Below are 25,465 nucleotides of genomic sequence, written 5' to 3'. Positions count from 1 at the left end.
GATGTTGCAGGGCTGACACAATTAAATGAATTGTATTCAGGGGTTTCACGGTGATGATAATAATAAGACCAGTTTTGAGGCCATGATGACTTATTAGAGTCGACTAGATCACTGAAAGTTTTATGAAGTTTAGAAACTTGAGAATGACGAACATAATATTTGATTGATTGATTATGAATTCCATGACCAGTAGCAGCAACTTTGACTTCGATTTCTTGCCAAAAGGCCATATATAGTCGCATTGAAGTCAGAGCTTCGACTGATGGGGAATGAGGTTTAGCGCGAATAACATAACCAGCGAAAATTAAAAATGAAATTAATGATAAAGAGGCAGGGGAAGTTCGATATGGAGAAAAATAGATTGTTACATCTCGGAACTTCGGACGAAGAAAATCAATTTCAGAGGGTGCGAGTTGGAGGCTTTGAAAAAGGGTTAATAGACCAGAACCAACGATTTGTTTTGCACAGGCCATATAAACGAGTACTTGATCTCTAACGGAGGCGATGTGTTTAGCAAATTTGAGATCATTTCTTTGGAGTCCATGAAATTGAGAGTCCATATAATCGATTTCTTTATAATGTACAAGAGTTTCGTACACAATTTCACAATGACCATCAATTATAACGATCCAAACGGGATGAGGGGCCATAACTGTGGTACCATCGAAGTTCAATCTCTTGATTCTTACGTAGGCAGCGTGAATAGCGTAAGTGTTAGAAGGGTTGGGATGAACTTTAATATTTTCTTCAATCAATTCTTGATGATTTGGTCTTAAATCTTCGATTTCTATTGTGGTTAAATGATTGAAAATATTCGAAGCTTTATTTCTTCGATTTTGTCGATATTCAAGTCGTTGAATATTTTTGGTTGATGAGAATTTATCAAGAACAACTAATTCTCTGAGAGAAATCGGGAACCATTCAGATATTTTAGATCGAACTAAATTTTGTTCTTCTTCTTCTAAACGAAGAAGTGGATTAATCGCTGTAAATGGATTAATTGGTTGACCAGCATCACTTGATAATGGTGGTGATGAGCGGGAAGATTGTAATCGAACCTTCCTTCAGCAACTTGAAGCCATTCCTCCGAATCATTTATAAGATAATGAGGAATAGATTTACGATCTGACCATGTTGTGGTTCGAGGTCGAGAAGGAGCGGGATCATAAGGGAGAATAGAAGGAATCCTAATTGTTGAGTTAATTCCTCTTCTTCTGAGAGAGGTTGAGTTGGATCTTTCGATTTTTGGAAACTTGTCCAAAATCCAAGTCGGAGGTTAGTATGGGAACGAATAGCGGAATTAGATAAGTAAGGATCATTTGGATTATCATCTCTCATTTGTAATAAACAAGCGTATAATTCATACTTTTGTTTAACATCAAATTCATGAGATGAATAAGTGATCTGAGGTTTAGGAGTAGTTTTAATATGAGGAGGAATAAAATTCATTAATCTTTTCGGGGCAATTAATGATAATTCCTTCATTGAGGAGCCTTTATGGAAAATTGAAATTGTATTTAAATCAATTTCTTCTCGAAACAAACCTAAACGACATTTACTTTCATGTTCATTCAACAATCCAGGGCTTAATTGTTTGAGACACAAAGTATAACGACAAGTGAATTTACATTCACGATAGTGAACATAATTTGTCGAGTAAGCGACTGAACTGTACGTTGGATAATCATCTAGAGATGCGAACATTTTGATACATGAGGGGAAAAGACAAATAAACTTATTCGATTGTAAGATCGGAGTTAATTGTAGGATCTTAATTAGTTCTTGAGAAAAAATTACACAATTGGTACAATACCAATGTCGACAGAAATCACATTCTAAAGGATTAAGAACAATTTGTTCACAAAAGAAACATCTTATTTCTTGGATGAATGAATCTAATTGTTCATGATGAACGGACGATTTTGAAATACCTTTAGGTATCTTTGGCAAGGGAATATCATAAATTGATTTATCTTGATATAAATTTAAATAAAGTTTTTCTCTTATCATTTTCTGATATTGTCTCTGAATAGCTTTAAATTGGTCTGATTTTATCTTAACTAATTGTTGGATATGTTTGAAATTTTCGATTGAAAATCGATCAGGTAATTCAGAGGTTGGAAGCGGAGCAGGAAATTCAAAAGGTTCACCAGGAAACTCATTTGGTTTAGGATAATGATTCGGATATTTAGACGAAGGCATCATTGCTGAAGTTTCAGAACGAACTACAATCTTACCTTTTTCTTGTTCCATCGATTGATTTGATTGAATCATTTTCCTTTGTTTCGGGTGTGAACTAGCAATTGAATCTAGAGATTCTATTGAAATCGATCGTTTCAATGATGTTCCAGGATGAGGATGATCAAAGTTAAAGTTAACTGGTTTCAACAATGAATTCGGAGATTCAGTTGATGTGCTTGGAATTGGAGAATTGTGAACAACTGAAGTTGAATTGGATTTTGGGGATTGAACGATTGGTCTTTTAGGGTAATACACACACGGAACTTCAATGTTAAAATCAGGATCAAGTTGAGAAATCGGATTTTTGAAGACTTTCAGTTTGTAAGGTGATGGTTTTTGATCTGATGGGGGCGAAGAAATTTTTACACTGGTAGGTGTGGGCGATGGAGAAGCACTGATTGAGTGGATGATGATTAAGATGATATTTAATGAGAAGATGAGTTAACCGGAAGCTTTTAGAAGCAAAAATGGCTACACTTAAACTATTAGAGTGACCAAAATAGCTTAAGCTATTGAAACGGTTAAGATAACACAAAGTGTTGAACTTATGATTGAGATTAAATTTAATATAATTCTGAGAATTTTTGAACAATTGATTAAAAGACTTTAAATCTGTAGATTTCTGGATGAAAAATGAATAAAATTCAACTGAAAATTTAGAATTTTCAACAGAGAAAATGGAGACTAAAACAAAGACAATGTTAATTGAAGGTGACCAACGGGTTGAATGTAAGATAATGAAGAAAGGTGGGAGAGAAGAGCAAGTGACAGTAACGCCGTCACCGTGGGAAAATTTAAACTTAGAAAAGTTGACAAGATGAAAAGATTTAAATTGTAACAATTTCATCTCATTGTTTAGATTAGAATAATTAAGAGAATTAGAAAAATTTTCGAAATCATTATAGTGATTAAATTCAATAGTCGATGGAAAATTGATTGAATCAAAATGTTGATTTTCTTCATTAGTTGACAATTGGAAACATGCAAATAAGATGTAAACATGTTGGTCTTTAAATTGTTTACGAGTTAAAACTCGAGATTGATTATTAATTAATTGTTTGTTTTGATTAATAATCTGTTGATCAGCGGTCTGATATTTTCTTTTTGGTTTAAGACTAATTTGATTAGAATTATCATTAGAGTGATTAAGAGATGGATTAAGAGATTGATTGAGAGATTGATTAGTAAATTCAATTTCAGAATTTTCATTAGTTTCAATAGGAAAACTTTTTATGAAATCATTTAAATTTGGATCATTATCCTCGGTAGAAAATGAATCTTCTTGGTTAAGATTATTATTATTCTCAATATCACTAAGTGATTCTAGATAATTATCTGTTTCTAATTCTATCTCAGGAGAGTTAAAATCTTCTATTTCTAAATAAGAATCGGGATTGAAAAATTCATCTCTTAGAGATGCCATTTGGGAATTGATTTTACCTGAAAACTTTTTCGTGTTTGAAACGTTACAAGTAAATAATCCAAAGGATTGAATATCTAATAATAATAATGCACCTTTTTTAAGGCCACAGACCAAATGAGGACCATGATAACGATTCTTAAGTTTCTTTGAGATACTAGGATCTATTGATTCATTTTTTACCAAGAGAAAATCACCAATTTTATATGGAGATGGAGGATAGAGAGATTTAGTTCTATTGATTTGGTAAAGTTGTTGAGATTTTAGTCTCGCATAAGCAAGTTTACGAGCTTGAACAACATTCACAGGGGAATTGTGATTAAGAGATAAGTAGTTATCGAGAGGCTTATTGGGCTCACGGCCGAAAACTAAGAAGTAGGGACTAAATCTTGTGATCTTATGCACTGACGAGTTAATTGCATAGAGTGAAGCTTGTAGAGCGGGATTAAGATTTTTTATACCTTTAGAGCTAACATACGTTCGTAGACGTTCAGCAATTGTTCGATTGCATCTTTCTACTATTCCTTGAGATTGAGGATGATAGGCTGTACTTGTATCATGTTTGATTCCATGATGATTCATGAACTTTGCAAATTCATCTGATGTAAAATTAGAACCTAAATCGGTTTGAATATGAGTAGGGAAACCGAAGATATGAAAGAATGGAGCGAGGAAATTGATAACTGTTGTAGCAGTTTGGTTAAGAGTTAATTTCGCGTAAACGAAACGGGATAATACGTCAACGATTACCAGGATGTACTTTTTAGAGTTACCAATTGTTATTGGTCCTTGAACGTCAAGTTCGAAACGTTCAAAAATTTCTGTTGGAATTGGTTTTGCCGATGGATCCACGTAAATGACATTAGAGGGTTTGGCGAGATTACAAACCATACAGTTTTCACATAACTTTTTAACCTCTTCATAGAGATATTTACACCAGAAACGACGAGCAATGTTGAGATAAGTTTTTTCTGTGGCAAAATGACCACCAAGAGTAGATTCGTGTTCCAATTTAAAAATCTCTATTAAGATAACAGGGTCAATTACGAGACGTGATCCAAAGGGAGTTCGATTATCTTTACGATACAATAGATTGTCTTTCAGCACATATCGTTTAGCTGCAACTGAATTTGGATCATTTAGTTGAATGATGATTGATTGAATGTCTGGATTTTCACTTTGCATTTTTCGTATTTTCTCTTTCCATTGAGAAAATTCTTTTGGTGATGATTTTGATGAAGGATAAAGATGAGCAATTTCCGTAGAAGTTGAGTAAAGTAGGAGAGGAGGTTCTTTGAGTTGTTCATAATCGAATACTGGAGATTCGAACGAGAGATTTATAATATTGAGACCAATATCATAAGAGTGATGAACTTCAGGGTCTTCTACATATTCAATTAAGAAAATTTTATCTAAAATTCTTCTTCGGGATCGATTATCTTTCGGTGATCCCATTCAGATTGATAACGGGAGAAACAATCAGGGGGGTGAGTTGAACCTTTTTTGTATATAACAGTAAAGTTGTAGGCGGATAACATGATAGACCATCTTTGTAGTCTTGAGTTCTTAAAATTAATTTTAGTTAGTTGACAGAGAGCATGATGATCTGTCTCGATGAGAAAATGTTCACCATCTAAGTAGTGAGAGTATTTATATACACCAACGAGGATTGATAAAAGTTCTTTCTCAGACACTGAATAGTGTAATTGGTGCTTGAGAAGTTTTTGAGAGAAAAATGAAATGGGTAACCAATCTCTTACATTTTCAATTGGAGTTTCGGGGTCGAAATTTTCGGACTTATCGTCTTCCTGGAGGAGAATTCCACCAACAGCAACGTCGGAGGCGTCAACAGAGATTTTTCGGCGTAATTGAGGATTGAAATGCACCAATAGAGTTGTATTGATTAAAGATGATTTAAGAGAATCGAGAGCTTGTTTGTCAGCTGGGAGTATTTTAAATTTTCGTTCCTTTGAGATGAGACGATAAAGTGGAGCGGCGAGAGTTGAATAATTTCTGATGTACCTACTGAAATAGTTGTAACATCCTAAGAGGGATTGAAGTTCTCTGACGGTTCGAGGGTAACGTAGGTTGATTAAGGCTTGAACCTTTTTAGGGTCGGGTCGGATTCCATCACCGGAAACCAAGTGACCTAAGAGCAAAATTTCGGTTTGACCGAAGTGACACTTTTCGGGTTTAACTTTTAAGTTAAATTTTCGAAGTCTATCCATTACTTGTTTAGTATTTTCGAGTAGATCAGGAAAAGTTACACCAACGACCGGTATATCATCGAAATAACCGATGCAATGAATATACTGGAGACCTTCAAGAACTTTGTTCATGAATCTTTGAAAGATAAAGGGAGCACCAGCGAGACCCATTGGAAGTCGTTTGTATTGGTATTTGCCGTCGGGAGTGACGAAAGCAGTTTTTTCCCTTTCAGAGGGTGGAAGCTCAATTTGGTGATAACCTTGAGCCAAATCGAAAAGATTGAAGTATTTTCCACCACGGACGACTTCTAAACAATCGTCTATTCGAGGCATTGGATGTCTCGGAATTTTAGTTAGACGATTCAATAGACGATAATCAGTTACCATTCGATAGGAACCATCGGAACGAGGGACTAATAAAGAGGGAGCACCACCAAGAGCATCTGAAGGCTCTATCAAGTCATGATGTATCATTTCGTTAATTATGTCGCGAAAAACACCACGACGATGGATGTTGCAATTGTACGGTTTTGAAATGGTACAATTTGATCTTCGAGATCGATTTTTACGGGACAAACCGAGGAGGGAACGAATCCAAGGTCATGTTTGTGAACAGAAAAAATATCTTGATATTGATCAAACAAATCAAGAAGTTGTTGTTGTTGATCGGGAGAGAGATCGGGATTGATTCGCGATTTTATCTTTTCATAGAAAGGTTGAATTTTGATTTCATTAACTTCTTTTTCGTTAACGAGTTCGCAGCGCGCAATTAGGGAATTTTCAGGAAAGTTTTTAAAAATTTTATCATCATCACTAAGAGGATGAATGATATCGAAGGGATTATTATCTATTTTTTCTGAGTTAGAATCAGTTGGATTTGAGTCCAAGATGTAATCAAAATTGGCATTGCCGGTTACTTTAATTGATGTTTCAATAATAGCATCAGTTTCAGAGGGAGTACAAAAACGGAAAAAGAAATCAGGATTGGTTAATTCTGTAGAATTGGAATCTTCCTTGCAAGTTATGTTATACTCATTACCATCAGATATTAGATTCATGAAGTAAACATGCATGAAAGCATTTCCAAGGAGGAAAATTGGATCGAAATTTTCACAAATTTGAATCTTTATGATTCGCGATTTTTCCATGTTGGAGTGTTTAACAATCGCATAAGCAAATCCTAAAGAATCAACATAAGCACCTGAAGCTATACCCTTGAGACTACGATTGAACCGAATAACATGAACTTGAAGTTCAGCGGCCAATCGAGCATCAATAGCACAAGCGGATGAACCAGTATCTAATAATACTTTCCCTTCCATGACCATTTGTTTATCGGGTAAACAAAAGGACAAGTTAACTTGGGGCATATGCTCAATAGAGGTATTACCAAGTGAAGAGATTTGTTTTATATCTTTAGATATGGCGAAGCTAACGGGATGATTTCGCAGCGCATCTTGTATTGGTTCAGGATTAGCGGGAGTGAAAATTGGAGCGGGTTTGGGAACCTGATTGATTGGATTGATTATATTGGTTGGATTGGGTTGATTAATTGGGTTAATCTGATTATTGGGATTAACTATTGTTGTTAAATTGCTTGGAATAGCATTTTGTTGAGGAGCAGAAGATTTACCATAAGATTGATTTCTTGGTTGATAAACGGGTTTGATACCTGCAGCTTCTTGGGCACGACGATGAGCAAGTCGAACACAATTTTCAATTGTGTGATCGTCACCTTTACAGTATCTACACTGTTTAGTTACATCTTTAGATGTCGATGAATCATTTCTTTGTTGGTTCAATGGTTTTGGAGGGTAATTATTGTTAGTTGATTTTAAGAGTTTTGAGACTGTTTTGTCATAAGGTTTATCAGAAGGTTTTGAATTAGTTTTTTGTTTTTCTTTACCTTTGTAAACTTTGTGTTCAAAATGTTTACGGGTCAAAAAATTGAAGATTCGGGTTTTATCGTTGTTGATGCCAAGGGTGTAAAGGTCATCACGAAGATAACGGGGAATATGTTGAAGAATTTGGGAGAGAAGAATATTTTCGGGAACGGAACCAAAGGCCTTAGTGGTTAATCGTTTCATTTCACTAAAGAATTTTTCAGGGTGATCATCGAGATTATAACGGCATTGTTGTAATTCGAAATCGGCGGAATATTGACTCTCTGGAGTTTTCAAGTTTTCGAAAAGAGCGTCAACATATTTGTGATATTCAGAGATATCTTCAAGACCAATAGCACTAGTTTTCATTTCATGTGCCATCGACTTTTGTAGAAGTCTCAATCGCGTGTCATCGTCAATATTTTCTTTGGAAAGACGATCTTTGGTTTTCATTAACCAAGCGAATTGATCTTCACCGGAACGGAATTCAGGAACATGGGGATCTGGTTTAATTTGTTTCATTATTTCCAGAAATGATGCGGGAGTAAGAACATCATGAGAGTTAATTGAGGAAGTAGCATTGGAGATGGTTGGTTGAATAATAGAAGCACCATGAGAGTTTAGAACATTTTTCATTTTGTTCAAGGTACCAAGAGAAAGTGGGAGAGAGTAAAGTTGAGAGTGGTTGATGGAGAGAATGGTTTCATCATCTCTACCGATTGAGTTTATAAAGGTTTGAATTTCGGATTCAGAGATCCCTTGAATTCGAAAATCCAATAACCAATTTGGAACATATTGTTCCTTGACTTCATCGATGAGAACTTTTAATAATTCAGTAGAATTCACAGTTTCACCGATAAGAAGAAAATGAGTTGACACGATGTCAATGAGTTTTTTGTTAGCAAGAGAACGGATGGGAATTGGAACATTCCACTTTTCGAAAAGAATGAGAATCTCATTAAAGGTTATATCTCTAAGAGATCTTTGTTCTTCAGTAACAGTAGATGCACGGGTAGGGGGTCGAGGGTTGATTGGAGTGGTGAGATTCTCATTAAGAGATTGAGGTGGAATTGAGATTGGAGATTGAGGGACAATTGTATCGTCCTCAGTTTCAGATGGAAGATGAAGATGTCGAACTTTTGTCTTCGCGGCCTTCGCGGCGCGTGCAGCAGCAGCGCGAGCAATACCAGCAGTTTTCGCACGACGAGGAGCCATTATTACTGTTTATAGACAGAATACTTCAGGGGAAATTAAATCACTTAGAAGGAAGAAGAGTACAGAGAATACTTGACAATCCTGCCTGGGTCGCCAATTTGTGGGGGAAATTTTGATGAGAAGAGAGAGATTATCTTAGAAAAGATAGAGATGAGTAGAAACTCGGAATAAGTCGATAGACTTGGAGAATAAATCAAAAGATTATCGGTCCCACAACCGAATGAACAAGAACTTTCAGGATTGCCAATTGATTCTCGGTGACACAAATCACTAAGTGATAACTGAATTGATTCTGAATTAAACAATTTTAATGGAAATTAAAAGAGAGCAATTATAACGTTAATCAAATGAAAGTTAAACAATCACTAATATGATGAAGAGAAAATTTGTTCTTTTAAGAGAACAACTTAATAGGGGGAAACACTAATTTTCGTTATTAAGAAAAACACAAAAGGGGAAAATTTGTCCGTTGTTAACGAGACTGATGATAAAGGGTTACAATGTATCTTTTAAGAGATGATATGAAGAAGATAAATGAAGATGAGACAACCTTTGGTAATCTATGGTTAAACTTAAATAAGCTTGTAGGCTTTTAACGCTAAAAAAAGATAAAAAGTAAAAGAAAGAGATGGAGAAAGAGAATTTGTTCTCTTACTTAAATGACCATTTTTAGAGATCTTTAAGAGATACAAATTTAACATAGAAATTGGGTTAACCATAATAAGGAAATACAATAAGAATTAAACATTAATTGTGGTAATTAGAGTTACACTTATAAGTGTCAAAGATACAACAATTTGGTTAATCAACAATTAATCTCAATTGTTAATCGAGAACATCAATGAATTCAATTGATAACTAAATTAAGAAAATAATTGAATGAGCAAATCATCGTAGTGATCAGAAAGAAAGACTGAGGATTTCAATTTTCTACCCTTCAGAATGAATCTAAATTGAAACAAGATAAAAAAAACTCATTTCATGAGATGAACATGAAAAAATTATGATTCATTTTATATTCAATTTAAAGTTATTAGATGAGATTAAAGTTGATCAACAATCAACTTTTGATGGTGATTTCGTTGTGATTACAGTTTTTTATCATCAGATTTGATCCTTTGAACAATATTTACTGATTTAAAGTTCAATCAGTTAAACTCAGGAAACGGAAATCATCCAATAAGATCAGTAGGTGATGAAAATTTTCAAAATCACTTTCTACTTCATAAGAAAAAAAATAAGAACCATTATATTTACAGTCAGCCGATTTTTCATCATGATAGCAGTAGGAGTGAGTTTATTATTACATGAAATCATTTCATTATTATCATGCTCAATTAAATAACAATCATGAATTAGATTCATTGATTGAATTTATAAATTGAATACATTTCAATTGAATGACATAAAAACTTGAATTTTTGTTTGAAAATTCTAGCTACAAATGGAATGATCATCATTTCCGTTTCCACCGATAAACAATATCATCATCTTCTTGTGATATTGATGGTAATATGTTGTATAATAAATGTCACATTTTCAGAGTAAACAGTGAGAATATCTGAAATCAAGAAATATTTTCCATTTCAACTGAGCTTTAACTTATTGACAGGATATTCATGATTTGTATTATCATGAAAAAATTGCTGATAATAGGTTTGAATGTTTCCTTATGTGTGCATAAACCCTGAAGGTTGACGTTACTCGTATAACTGTGCATTCAAATTGACATAATTTCATTAGCCTCAAGGCGAGTTTCCTTTTCCGGAACATTGAGAGAAAGAAACAACAACATAATCACAATACATTATCATGGAAATATCAATGAATTCTAAAAGACTTTGATAACTTTTATCACCAATAAAGTTCAAATGATAACGTGTTTACTTTTTCTCTTCGTGAAACACATTTGCATACCAATGCAGTTTTCCAATCGGAATTGATTATCTCATTAAATTATCGTTGACAAAGCATAATTTTCAAATTGATCGTTTGACCAGAGCTCTAAGGAAGAGGAAAAGCTTCAAATTCCGGGTTATGAGAAAGTGTCGCTCGATAATGAATTTTTTTCTACCAATAAAATGTAATGAATATTAAACTCTAATTATTATTGTTTGACCAATGGTCAACTGATATTCACTTTATTGGCCAAGGAAAAGATGAGCATAAATTTTATTAAGCATAAACATGATAGTAATCAGGTAATACCTTTGAGTAGTTTTAGGGCGAAAGGGGTGGTCAAGATTTGTTTTCAAATCTCGATGTTTATGTATTATCCTTTTTATTGTCATTGTTATTGTCCATTATTGGTATAATAATAGTTAATACTGTTACCAATAAAAAGAGAATGTATTATCTGGATAGTAAAGATATTTCAAATAAAAAGTGTATTCTCTTTAGCCGATTTTACTACTTCAATTAATTCAAGATAAATAATCAAATGAACGATAATAAACTTGACCCATTCAGTAGAGGGAGAGAGATGGACACAGAGGTTGACCAGTAAGAGAAAAATTTTCTTGAACAAAACAATAAAGTTTCATACCGATTCTGTTAAGACGAATATTGTCAAATTCTGGCGATGAAACGTTGTAATGTTCACTCTGGTTCATTAATATAATCAAGTGATTGTTTCTAAATTTGTTACTTTATAAAAAAAACTTTTCTACATATTTGGGTTCATATTGAATCTCAGAGAATCAGTGAATTCCGAAAATGTCAGAGTTTTAAAGAGCATTTTTCTTTTTTCCACCATTAATATCTCTTATTGTATGTTTGCCAATTCTCACGTAATCAGGATTCCCTGCTCCTTATCGTTTTGATCATCATTATCTTCATCTTAATCATGAGTTTAATCTTGACGATGCTCAACTAACAAGTATATTCTTTGCTCGATGTTGCCAGAGTTTTTTATTTTCTCTCCTCAAACAGAAAATGGAAGAAAGAAAGGGAACTGAATCCATTTTTCTTCTCTTTTTATTCATCTTGAATCGACTGTTATTGTTACTCAGATTCATATATCTTATTATTATTTTATCAGTTTGCAAAGATTAGAAATAGAGGGAAAATAATGTTTATGAAAAAATTCATTTTTTGCTCTACTCTGAATTTCTATCATGATATCTTTTTCCATGAATATGTTATATGGATGATACAATCAATAGTGATAAATACTCAGGGTGTTCGATGAAAAGATGAGATATTTTTTTTTCTGTAACGAAATTTTCTCAGATATTTTTCCAAGAGACACAATTGAAATGTGATTCTTGATTCAATATATCAAATTCAAATTTTTCTAGTTGAGAACCAATTGTGAGTTTTCCTGATTTCCATGATTCTAAACTAGACAAATAGAACAAAATTGGAACACAAAAGATCAAAGGATAGAGAAAATGTTACTATCATAGTATTACACAAGAAAATGAATAATATCTGATCAATTTTACTTTGACATTCGAAGAGAAAAAAAAATTATATATACACATAGAAATTACTGTTAATAAATTTTGTTTTTTGCTCTTTTTCTCATGTTATCTTTTTATACTCTCAGATTCTGATGGAATTAATCAAATTGAAAGAAATGAAAGACAATTCCCTGGGATTGAAGTTCTTCAAGGAAGTGAACCACCATCTAGGCCAATTGTCCATTGGACCAACCCCTTGTATAAACCTTATTTTGATACACTTCCTGAAGACAGAAATGTAACTGCACAGTTAGGAAAATCAACATTTCTCAAGTGCAGAATCAAACAAATAACTGACGAAACGGTAAGTTAATCATTTACACATAAGAACGATAATTAAATCAACTGAAAAAAATATAATAATTATGATATTCAGTTGACGATTCAGTACATGATTCGGTTTATTTTGTTAATTGGAATAATCTTTCAATGGTTATCCTTTTACCATTGATTTCCTGAACTCTTGGACACTCATTATGACGACTTAACATGATTAATAAATTACCATGTAAATATTATTGTAACTATGGTTAACTAACTAAATAATAGATTGACCAGTTGAGCAATCAATAGGAATCATGTTTAATTTAATTTAATCCATCAACACACAAGTACACAAGAAAAGTGACCATTTAAACTTTTCCCTGCTTCTGATTTCTAAATGAATTAGGAATTGATGATAAGCCAGAAAAGATAAATAAATATTGAATATTAAATATATTCAACAATCGAGATATGCAACTTTGATTGGAATGATGATTTATCAGGAAATTTGATTAAAATCATCAATATCTCAGAAGTATTGGAATCAAAGAATGCAATTAGATCGGTAGATATTTTTACTTGAGTCGTTATATTGTTATCGCTATTGTTATTATTAATGAAAAGAAACAAAGTTGATGGAGAGAGAGAGATGATAAGAGTGAGTAGTGGACAATTGAGTAATGAAAGGATAACTGATTAACTGAGGTCAGTCATAGGGGAAAAACGTTGGAGAAAAAAACATGAGAAATCGATTACAACATTAAACTGAATTTCGAAGATGAAAAAGAAAAAAGAGATGATATTCTTTCCTCTCTTTTTCATTTTGTGTGCAATAATAATACTCAATTCTAAATGTGGCCAATGAGAATGTTACTGTTCAACTGTAAATACCGATTGAAAAAAGAGACACAGGAAAGAAGAATGGAGATATCGATCAGATAAGTTCCAGTGAGTAGATGGTGAGTTAGAGGAAAAGTCTATGTAAGATATAAAAGGTTATCCATTTCCTTTTTATCTGTACAAAGATGAAGATGAAGAGCGAAAAATTCTTGTTTTCATTGTAAGAAGAAAAAGAAGAACCCAATCAACAGTTTTGAATCCAAAGAGACTCAAAAAACGAGTTGTTTCGGACAAATTGACGCTTAGTTGAATCAAAATTTTTTGAACGTTTTTGAATCAATTTTGAACATTTTTGAATGGTCTTTGATTCAATTTTGACAAATAATTTTTGATTCATTTATTAATCAGAAAAGTGTCAATTTTATTCTTTTATAATCAAATTTAAATGTATCAATGTATTTTTTTCTGAGAATTAACAATAACTTTTGAATCTAGAAATCATGATCTGATTCTTCATTAGTTCCAGTATCACCGTCTGAGCTCTCAATCAATGGATCGTCGATCAATGGGTCGTTTTTTTCTTGATCTTTTTCCTCAAATTCGGATTCTTGATCGTCGTCATTAGATGCTTGATCTTTAGATTTGCGAATCAGATCTTGGTTACGTGCACAAAGTTCCTTGATGATTCTACAACGAACTTTCTTTTCTAGATCTTCAGAATACCGTAAGATCTCCGATTTCCTGAATAAATGATCTTGTGAAGTAAAATATTAGAAATTAATAAGCGAGAATTGTATTTTTTTAATCTAGTGTATAATTTCTTACTTATAAATGCTTGAACTCTTTTTGCCAGTCTATAGTCAAATAACCCTTTCATCCTTTCCGAGTAAGGATCCTTGAAACCCCAGATGAAAGAAAGAGGAAATTTGTTTTTTCTCTCTCCGCTTTCTGGCTGTTCAAGGTAGCTTTCAAGTTCAGCTTTAGTTATCATTTTCTTCCCTAAAGTAACATCTTGGTAATAAGACTCAGGGAAACAGAATCTTATTATTTGGTAAGCAAAAGCGCTTGGATTACCAGCTTTGGTATTTTTCAGCGCGAACTTATATCGATCCAAATCTAATTGTATCAAACCTTCAATAAATATTAGATTCTGAAACAGTACAAATTGAAAAATTAATGTTTAAGCACATAATTATTGAGTGTTAAATATACCTTGGATTTGATTTTGTAGGTTTGATCGAGTTGAGGAACTTGATTTGATGATTCAATTTCTTTACGATTTTTTTCATTAATTATCTTATTAAGATCTTTTAACGAATCAATCACGGTCAACAAAATTGAACCTGAAGTATCAAGTTCAGATAGAACTGCTTTCTTTTTGTCCAGATCTTTAACATGATTATCAAAATCGTGTAAAAGCTGATCAAACAATGAAGAATCAATTTTTCTATCATCGTGTATATTTGAAACTAGAACTTCTGAATCAGGCTTAGATTGGACAACCTTCTCGTTAGCTGAGTAGTCACTTTTCTTTTTATCATTTGCTGGAGAGTCCGAAATTATCTCTTTTTCTTCAATATTTTCGATATTCTGATCACTGAAAAGAAATGACAAGGCATTGGGTCCAAGAACTTGTTGATTTGGTATATCATCATCTTTCTTGAGGGGAATATGTTTTATCAATATCTTCTCATCACAAAAAGTTTTAGTTTTGAGTAGATTAGCCCAAAGAGGATTAGATTTCACATTTTTTCTGAAAATCAGCTTTAAACTTGCTCTCGAATCTATAGAAATAAGATAATTTATGTTAGAAATCTAGATGAGAGCTATAAGTGTCTGAACTTACCCGCTATCGCTAAAATTTGAGCAATTAAAGCCAAACCATTGAACTCTATCTCGAAATAGTTTGATTTTGGATCCATGTATTTATTGAACGGTAACTTGAATCCAAAATCTAAGAGCTCTTTCTCTTTGAGCTTAACAATTATCGGCTGTTTATATGGTGAATAGTCTTTATCAAGAATAAGTGGAAGCAGCACAGCTAACAATTCACCGTTTTCGTTTTTTTTTGATGAATCAGAATCAATAACGTCGGGCGATGGATCTTGAGATAAACTTTTCTTTCCATTTTCACATATTTCGGTATTTTTCGATGTTTTTTTTGGCTTTTTCCTATCTCCATAATGATTTTCATTTGAACTCAACACACTATTTAGATGATTGTCTCGTGAAGGTGAAGCATCAGAGATAGTAACAGATGAACTTGGATCCTTGGTACCAAAAATCTTGTTTACAATGGGTAGTGAAAAGCTTCTCACATTGTCAAAAACACTTCCAGAATCTTTTGTACGTTTACGTTTAACATTATTAGCACTTGATGACATGATTGAAATTGAATCAAAAATAAGAGGAGAAAAGATCTTACAAAAGAAATGAAACTAAACTGAACTAAATTGCAAAATGGATGAACCTTTATTGGAAAAATTGAAACGTTGTCCTTAAGCAACAAAAATAATTGGTTCTTTGGTTAATAATTTTCGGTTAATTGTGAGAGTAAATAAATCTTGAATCTTTTTGATTGGCTGAAAATGGTTAGTTTGAATTGCCTAATTGTTAGAGCAAAGAGGTTTAGTTTCCCTTGAGAATTTTACCTGTTGTTGTTTGTTTACAAAAAAAATTATCCTTGATTTTGTTTGGTCAATTTAAATGGAAATTGAAAAAAGGGGAATCTTACTTCATTTAAACTTTTTTTCAAACATCATCATAACTTTATCTCCATATTTAGCTGACAGAACTTCTAGCATCTTTTTGTCTTCCTCACTGGGTTCTTTTGTCTCTGATTCACCTTTGTCATTGATAAATGAACTTGGATCATATCTCTGGGTCAGAATTTCTGAATCATCTCTATTAGAAGAGACAACTTTGTCAACACTATGCTCTGAGACTGATGCAGGAGGACCAATAGAAGTATCAAACTTGTATTATGGATATCATCTTCTTTCAAATCATGTCCATCAGGTGATTTAGCTCCGATATCCGAATTTATCTCTGAATTTATATCAGTGGTTGAGCCTTCATTGTAAACAATTTCTCTATCTGCGTCCTTGAGCTCTTGATCTTTTTCACAATTATCTGGTTTCTTTTTTGAAGCATCGTTGGCAATTTGAGGCTCAACAAAAGATTCATTGTTCTGTTCAGCATCTTCGAATGATTCATCGCCAGATGAATCAGCCAACGGATCGCGATCAAGAGAATCATCAAGACCTTTTTTCTTTTCGACTCTGAAAGGATCTTCTTTCTCATGTGCATCTTCAGAAACGTTTTTCTCTTTTGGAAGGCTGAGTAAGGCTGACATTGATGATGGATGTTCTATCCTTTCGACTATAACTTTTGGGCTCATGTCCAATGATTCAACGAATCCTGATTCACTGGATATATGACTTGATATCGCAGGGCTCGTAACTGGTGTTGAGGTTGTGAAAACTGACTTTCGTTTCTGTTGAAACACATCTTCGATTGGTTTAGTTTTCCCACCTCTGAAATAAGGAATATTAGCACCTTTTCGAGCTTTATCATGAGCAGAATCTTCGTTATCTGATTCTTGATTTAATTCTTTTCGTCTGAGTTTGGAAGGTATAACATAATCTTGGTCCTTTTCTGCTTCATTTTCACTTTCTTCCCAATCATCGTCTTGATTATCATCTCCACTTTCATCGGATATTGCTTTTTTTCCTCTATTAGCTTGAGATGCTGCGATCTTGGTTCTCATATATTGAATGGCCTTTGAAATCGTATTTTGTAGTAATTTATCAGTGGAGTCGTCATAACTCGTTCGGCCACATTTTCTCATAGTATGATCTTAAAAAATTTCGAAAATAATCTCATCATTTTATCCATTAAGATATAAATTCTAACTTACCTATGAGAGCTTTCAATCTATTTTCACCCAAACCTTGAATTATTGGACCTTTTGCTGTTGCAGATAAAGGATTTCTGTGGTTCCAAATACTAATTAATGAGGTTCTACCATTTGATCCACGGAGAGTAACATCATTTATCCAATGGTTCGGGAAACAATGTTTGACAATATTCGTAAGCACAGCTGTAGGTTTCCGATCTTCTAACTTTCTTGTAAATGATCTACAGGCTTTTTTATATTTGAACGTGGAAATCGGTAAAACTCCTTCCATCAAAGTGATATTGTTATCCTCGTAGGTCTTGTCGTCACTAATAATTCTTGTATTATTCAACACATGTTGAGGTACCTTTATCGAATCACTTCCGATCATTGAATCATTGGTGCATTTCACCAAACAAATAACCTCGATCATAGATTCACAAAGAGGTATCAAATTAGCAAAGAGCTCGCGCGAGTCAGCAAGAGTTGATGTTGCATTGAAACAATCTCTCAATGCGTTGAACTTTTCGATTACTAATTCAATCTTTTTGTTTAAATCTGAGGTTTTGTCAGTTTGTTCCGAAGATATAGTATCTATAACGTCAATCTTCTCCTTTTTGATTTCGGCAGCGGTGAGAAGCTTGCTTGTTGATGGTAAATTGATATCTGGTGTATCCTTTTCCAATTCTAAATCTACAACTTCGAAAGATTTTGTTGTCGATGATGATAAAGAAGCCTTTTCTCTTCGTCTCAGAACACTTGTTCTTTTGATGAACGCATCAAAATCAATTTTATTCACGGCATGAAGAGTATTTTCATCATCAGCTCCTTCGACAGCTATTGAATCCAATTTAATCCAATTCTCAATTTTTCTTGACAAATTTGGAATCTTGAATTTCTTCATTTTATCACAAAACAGTACATACTGTTGCATCAATTCCTTTGAGTCGTCTAAATGAAGAAAATTTAATTGGAAAAATTAGATTTTGACATGAAAAAATATTTGATAAAAAGAACTAACCTCCAGTCGAGACGATCATTGCTGGTAGAGGATGAACACCATCGACGAGAACTCTAATGAAATTGGAATAATGAACCGTGTAAGGTTTCAAGTTTTTAGGTATCGAATCTCGATCGAGCTTGAAACCAATTGGAATCGTTTGCTCAGTTTGATCCAAGTTCATGATACGAACAACAGCTAATACTATTTTTTGACTCATTTTTAGGTCACAAATTGAAGCGATGAGTGTTTGTTGATTGGCAATGTATTTGCCAGATTTTTTAACTTTTTTCTCCGAAATATTGGCTTTGATTAAAATTGTTTTTTTCGATGATTTAACGTTCATAGAAACACTTAAAAATTCAATTTATAACATAAATTTGCTGAATAAACTCACTACACACAGTAAAAACGTTGGCGAAAATCATGAAAATTAATTTTCTAGATTTAATCACATAAAAAAATTAAAACTTCCTAAAGTGATAAAATCAACCTTTCCGGTTAAAAATTGATTAGATTGTGACAATTATCTTGGTTGTCATAGCAACGGAGAATAGAAAAAATTTAAATTCTATTCTCTTTTAAATCACGTGATGAAACAGGTGGAAGCACTTGTTGCATTTAAAGTGAATCAATGTGCTCTCAAATATTGTGTTTTTCTTAAAACAAATATAATTAATTAATTATTTTCTGTGATTGTGACAATTATTTAATTGTGTTTTGTTTGAAAATGATTTCATCTTCTAATAGTTTCTGTGAAAGAACTGTGAATCGCAAGAAAAAATCTAATCATGATTACAATCAAGATAATTATGTTGCTGATTTACCAAATTTTTCTAGTGATGAATCAGAATTTGGTCAAGATTCTACTAATAGTTTAAGTGAACAAGAGTTTAATGTGTCTAATGGATCGGATTCTGATTCCGATAACTTTGATAATTTATCTTTGTCAAGTTGTGATCAAGAATACAGTATTGAACCATCTCAAACGGATTACATTGAGGCGGTTATGTCAGCGATTATGTCTTATGGAGGCTTGAATTTAACTCAAGCTGAGATCACGGTTAATCTATTCAATATTTTGAATCAAAGATATTCATCTGATCCTGTAAATCTTCCTAATATACGATATTTCTGGGACAAAAAGTCTAAACAAAATGCTGTTAGCTGTTACATTTTGTGCAAAGAAGGGCATGCTCATGGCCCTTTCACTGGTGAGCCAAGATCATTTGGATATTATGTCTGTGAAACCAACATCAAAGCAACTCTAACTAACGATCAATATTTTCTGGTTATTAGCTTGAAAAGCAATTGAAATATCATCTCATCGTTCTTTGAACATGATTGGGTGCAAGAAACTGATGGAATGGATGATATTTGTTCAACCCAACAAGCTAAGAAGATGAAAAGTGATCAAGAATCAACCACCAAAAAGATCACCCTCACCATTCATGCCGATGAAGTGCAAGCAGGAAATAGTTCATCGGTGAAGATATTTCCCTTGCTTATTTCGATCAATGAACTTCGACCAAACATAAGAAGAAAAAATTTTTTTTTAGTGAGCCTTTTCGTCGGTAGAAAGAAACCAAATGTTTCTAGCTACCTTGGTCCAATGGTCGAGGAACTGAGTGAATTGGAAAAAGAGCCAATATCTTGGAAGGATAAATCTGGTAAACTAAATCAAGCAACTTTTCATTTGATCTGTTTAATTGCAGACGCGCCAATGAGGGCATATTTGAGGCATGTTCGTCAATATAATCACCTCAACGGTTGCGATTGGTGCTTAAATCAAGCAACTTCTGCAAATGGTGCAAGGATATTTGCTAATCTCACAAGAAGAGAGATCGACGATCTCAAAAGAAAACATGATGATTTCATTGAATTCTCGAGATTCATAAACTCAGATACACAGAATATCAATCCTCGATTCAAGGGAATAATTGAAACTCTCCTTTACTTCAACTTTCCTCATTCAATCTGGTTGATGGCATAAGCGTAGAGCCCATGCATTGTTTGTTACTCGGAATTTTCGTTCTCTCATTTTGAAAGGATGGCTTGGTTCTCTTAAGATCAGCTTATTTGATCATAAAGAATAGATAAAACGTTCTTCAAAGAACAATTATCTCAAAGAATCTGTAAAATTAGTATTCCATCTGATTTGAGTCGAGCTCCGAGAGATCTGGACCAGATAAAGCACTGGAAAAGTTCAGAGTATGATAACTTTTTATCATATTTCTTTGTTCCAACAATCAAAGGTTTATTGAAGCCTAAAATCTACAACCACGTGCTGTGCCTAGTGAGAATTTATTACTTGGCCCACAAAGGAAAAGTTGACATGGAAAAAATCAGTGAACTCAAAAATCTAATCGAAGAGTTTCAGATTGGAATATCGACGATCTATGGTAAATCTTTTTTAACCTACAACTTACATATTCTCAGTCACTTGCCTGATTCATTGGAGAATCTTGGACCGATGGCAAATGTTTCTTCTTATCCCCTTGAAGATATTATGGGTATTCTAAAGGAAAAGGTTAGAAGGAGCTCAAACATTGCATCGACATTGGTCAGAGTCTTTATCAACGATTTTCGGTACAAAGAAACAATTTCAACCAAAATCTCTTTCTGGAGATTGAACCAAAAGGAAAAGAAAAATTTCGGCCTTTGCGATCAAAGAAAAAATAGTGAAGTGACCATTCAGAGAAAAATTGGTAACAGTGAAAAGCAAAGTGATTATTTATCATTGATTCGGGATCAATTGAACATCGAGATAACCGCCGAAGAGATCGAATTTTTGACAAGTGTTTCAATTGGAGGGCGAAGATTTTCAACAATAGAATATACATTTGGTAAAAAAAGAAACGATTCATTCATCAAAATTGGAGTTAACAGTTTTTTCAAGATTCAACAGATTCTAAGAATCAAAACAAAGAGATTGATCGGTTTCTGTGAAGAAATTCAAGTCTCTCCATACAAAACGGAATTCAAAGGTTTTACGGAAATTTCATCATAAAATTCGACCATATTTTCGAGATAAAATCAAACAAGGAACAAAGATTCAAACTGATTGAACTTGGCGCGAATATAAAAAAAGCCATTTTCGTTCAGAGTACCACTTTCAGCCCGAAATACATGTGTGATTACTTAGTTGACGCTTTTTTGTTCAATTTTTAACGTGGACATTTGAATTGTGAAAAATCAACAAATTAATTTGATTTTCTTGATTCTTAGTAATAAGATCATCAACTAATCGTCGTTCGCATAATTTTCAGTGTCTTTAAGTGTTCGAAAATTGTAATTTCTTTGTTAATTGTGAATATTTCTGTGAATTCATAAAGGTTGAAATAAGCTTGTGGTTCAAATACTTTTGTTTTAATTCCTAATTTTCAATTATTCAATCTTAACCATCTTCCGTGTTATCAACATCATCATCAGCATCTCTATCATCTTCATCATCTTCATCATCATCATCACCATCATCTTCATCATTATATATTAGCAACAATTAAGAAAAATCAATTATTCAAAGTTCTCTCATCATGGTTAAATGTAATTTCATTTTTAGCTTTTTCGAATTTCTCAATGACGAATCTTTTTAATGCTTATTTTTCAAATTTGTTTTTCTTTCTTTGATTTAATAAGATACAAGAATCTATTCTCAATTTTCAATCATCCAAAGTGTTTCTTGGATCTACAAAAATGGATTAAATATCCAAACTCAATTAGAAAACAAAATCAATAAGAAGAAAAATTTATATTATGATCAAAGTAAATTCCGTAAGGCTTTAAAAAGCTTCATTCGTGATCAATCAAAACAAAGATTCCAAGAGGAAAATGTTCAGGATCAAGAAATGGATTCTTTTGATGGAAACGACTTGATCGAGAACATTCAAGACATTGGAATTGAATAATTTAGTATTTATAAAACTACAGAAAATGATCTCAATAGAAAAATTTATATCTATGAAAACTCAATGTCAAGAAATTGTATCTTTACCCATAATCATACCATGTTAATTGCTCAAAATTTTATAAATCTTTGTTACTTTTCACCCAAAATTATAAGACCAAATATTCAGAATTATATACCAGTTATGATATCAAATATCTTCTACCTATTATCAATAAAATCAAAGATTAATTAGAAAAATTCTCAATTTTGATTGTTTTTGAAAAGAGCGGTCAATTTTCAATTTGACTCAAAATTGATTAGTTCGGATCAAAAAAGTAAGATCCGGTATCCGAATATTTAAAAACAAATTTGAGTCCCTTTTGAGTCCTAATCAATTCAAATGGAGACAATTTTTTGTTGAACAAATTTTGATTCATAATTTGAATCAAAAAAGATTCAAAAATTGTTCAATTTTCTTCAACAAAAAAGCTTCTGTTGATTGGGAATGAAATAAAAAGAAAAGTGGAAAAAAAGCAACGAGAAAAAACGATGAGAAATGAAGATGAAAAGATGATGTTGATGTGAAATGGAAAAATAAAATAATAGAATGACTTATATACCGTTATCATCATTATCATCATCATTGTTATCATCCTTTAACCAGGGAATCACCACGGACCCTCCCAATGAGAGAGGAAAATAACTCCATTATCTTGGTAACATGATTTGGGTGGACAGAGAGGAAGAGGATGATTTCAATTCGTTACGATTTACAAGTCATCTTCATCTTCATCTTCATCTCTCTCTTCCTTGCTATCACCCTCTTTACTTTTACTTTCTCTTTCACTATTGAGCTGAGAGTTTCACTCTTTTTTTATCCACCTCATGATGAAATTCCGATGGGCATGAACATGAAGGTGTAAAAAGAAGAGTGAGAAAATTTCCACCTTGATGAAAGTTATCGAACCAAGAATTGAACCCTTAACTCGATCAGCTGAACAATATCATCAATAGATGATAACAAATTCATTTGTATTCCAGTCTTAGTTTGTTTCCATGTTAATCTAATCTAATCTAATCTAATCCTCTATTCATTCAAAGTTTAGATTTAACCTCTCATGGTTATCTTGTATATGGTATCACTTAAATTACAATCAAGTTAATCATCAGACAGAGTAATAGTTATAACCTTATTTACTTAATAGATTAAATTTGATCAAATTTAATCAATCAGCGAGAGTTTTATGATAAAGTTAATTACATTTTGCAATTAAATTCATTACCAGTAAAATTATTCAGATTATCATTATGAGCAAGTAAACAAACACTCATTTAATTGCTTTAATGTTTTTACCGTTAATTATGATTATTAATGATCTAAATAGCTGTAAAATTGTCAATCTAATTGTCACTTTCGGTAATCATGTAATAATCAATGTTAATTGTAACGATAAAACATGAAAATAAAAGTTTTCAAATCCCTTACACAATAATCATGATAATGATCACAATATAATGTTCAATTGTTGAAAAAAAAGGCTGATAAATCAAAGTGTAATGTTTAAATTGCAATCAATAGAAGTGTATGAGTTGAGAGTGTGTATATTACCCACCGGTGGGAAAACAGTAACGAAAAAAGAAGAAGATGAAAAAATAAAAACAGAAAACGATTATTTTTTTCTTCATCTTCAAAATCCAATTTTATATCAACTATTATCACAATCTATTGTCCTATTATCCTCAATCCTATGCTCCATTTGAAACTCATGGTTATTACTATTGTTATCATCTTTATATATCTTCAGTATTCCCTGTAATCATCATCTCATGTTATTATTATTATTATTATTATTATTACAATAAACTCATTGAACAGTTGATTGTTGTTATTATACGACGACAATCAATGGGTTAAGGTTTAAGATTAACCTTAACGTTTTTAATGAATCAGTTGAATCTTTGTTCCGGTTTTCTGAATTTTCCCTCTCCAACTATTACTAATACTCTCCCTGAAATTTCAGGTTCATGTTTCTCACTTATTCACTCACTCTCTCTGTCTCACATATTCTCATCTTTATCCTTCGATCAACCTTTTACCTTCATGTTTACACATCAGTTGACTCATTTGTTTCTCTCGTTTCTATTTCTCTCTTTTTTTCATTATTATCATTTTCCATTGGTTATCAATAAATATTGAAATCATTGATTCTTTTCAAATGCTCAACTAAAATGAATTTTCTCCCTTCCCCTTGACCCATGGCTTTACACTTTCACCCAGATCTCTCAATCTCAGATATTTGATAGTTTACTTGGTATGGTTTACTCTTGGAAATAGTTGTGTAGCATTTTCATTACCACCATGACCTTGTTGCGAAAATTGGTAGAACTTTTTTTTCTCCAAATTCAACATTCGAAATGAAAAAAAACTAACACAAACATTTGGTGTGTTTATTGTTGTGAACAAATAAACTTTGTATGTAACCTCAAGATGAAACCACCGAGAAAACAGAATCAACAATAGTATCGAATAGCTTCTTACCCAGTGATAAAGGAAACCAGAAATTGATAGAGAGAGAGAGAGAGAGAATAGTTGTAACCAAAAATATTATCTCGAAAATGGAAATTGAAAAACAGAAAATTCTGGTTAGAATATATTTTCCTCAATAACCCGAATTCGTGTTAACAATATAAATACATATCTGTTATCAGGCTAATCTCTTTTCTATTATTTACTCAGCATGATTCGTATAAAAATTAATCGATAATATATTTATATATGAAATCGTTCTGTAAATATCTCAACGTAATCACCTCAATTTCATGATGATCGAAAGTAAAATCGCTCTATTAATTGAATATGAATTTCTTCTTATTCCTTTTCCCATCAAGCAATTATCGTCAGAATCGTTAGCTTTTTTCCTCTCAAGTGAACTCGTCGTTGATATTTGCTCATTTACTCTCACGATATTAGGTTTCAGGGCTGTGGACATTACGAATGTAATAAATGATTGTTCAAAATGAATAATGGTATTCATAGAGATTGAAGAGAAAAAACTTTTGGTTCTGTTTTTTTTCTCCAAATTCTCTTTGGATTTTTTATTCGCTCTCTTTTTTATATCTCTCTCACTCTCATGATAAATTCAG

General features: G+C 32.6%; 1 protein-coding gene across 1 annotated transcript in view; it reads left to right on the top strand.

Moving 5' to 3' along the window:
• The window catches only part of LOC128390703 (zwei Ig domain protein zig-8-like), a 110,388-nt gene that overhangs the window by 39,774 nt on the left and 45,149 nt on the right, over window positions 1-25,465 (top strand). The window contains exon 2 of the mRNA XM_053350458.1: window positions 12,517-12,734. Coding sequence (XP_053206433.1) covers window positions 12,517-12,734 — 218 coding nt within the window. The remainder of the gene's footprint in view (window positions 1-12,516; window positions 12,735-25,465) is intronic.

The sequence above is a fragment of the Panonychus citri genome, unplaced genomic scaffold (genome assembly GCF_014898815.1).
Source record: "Panonychus citri isolate SS breed McGregor unplaced genomic scaffold, ASM1489881v1 Contig00125, whole genome shotgun sequence".
NCBI classification, from domain to species: Eukaryota; Metazoa; Arthropoda; class Arachnida; order Trombidiformes; family Tetranychidae; genus Panonychus; species Panonychus citri.
Note: the sequence above shows the minus strand (reverse complement) of the source record. Positions and strands in the feature narration are given on the sequence as shown.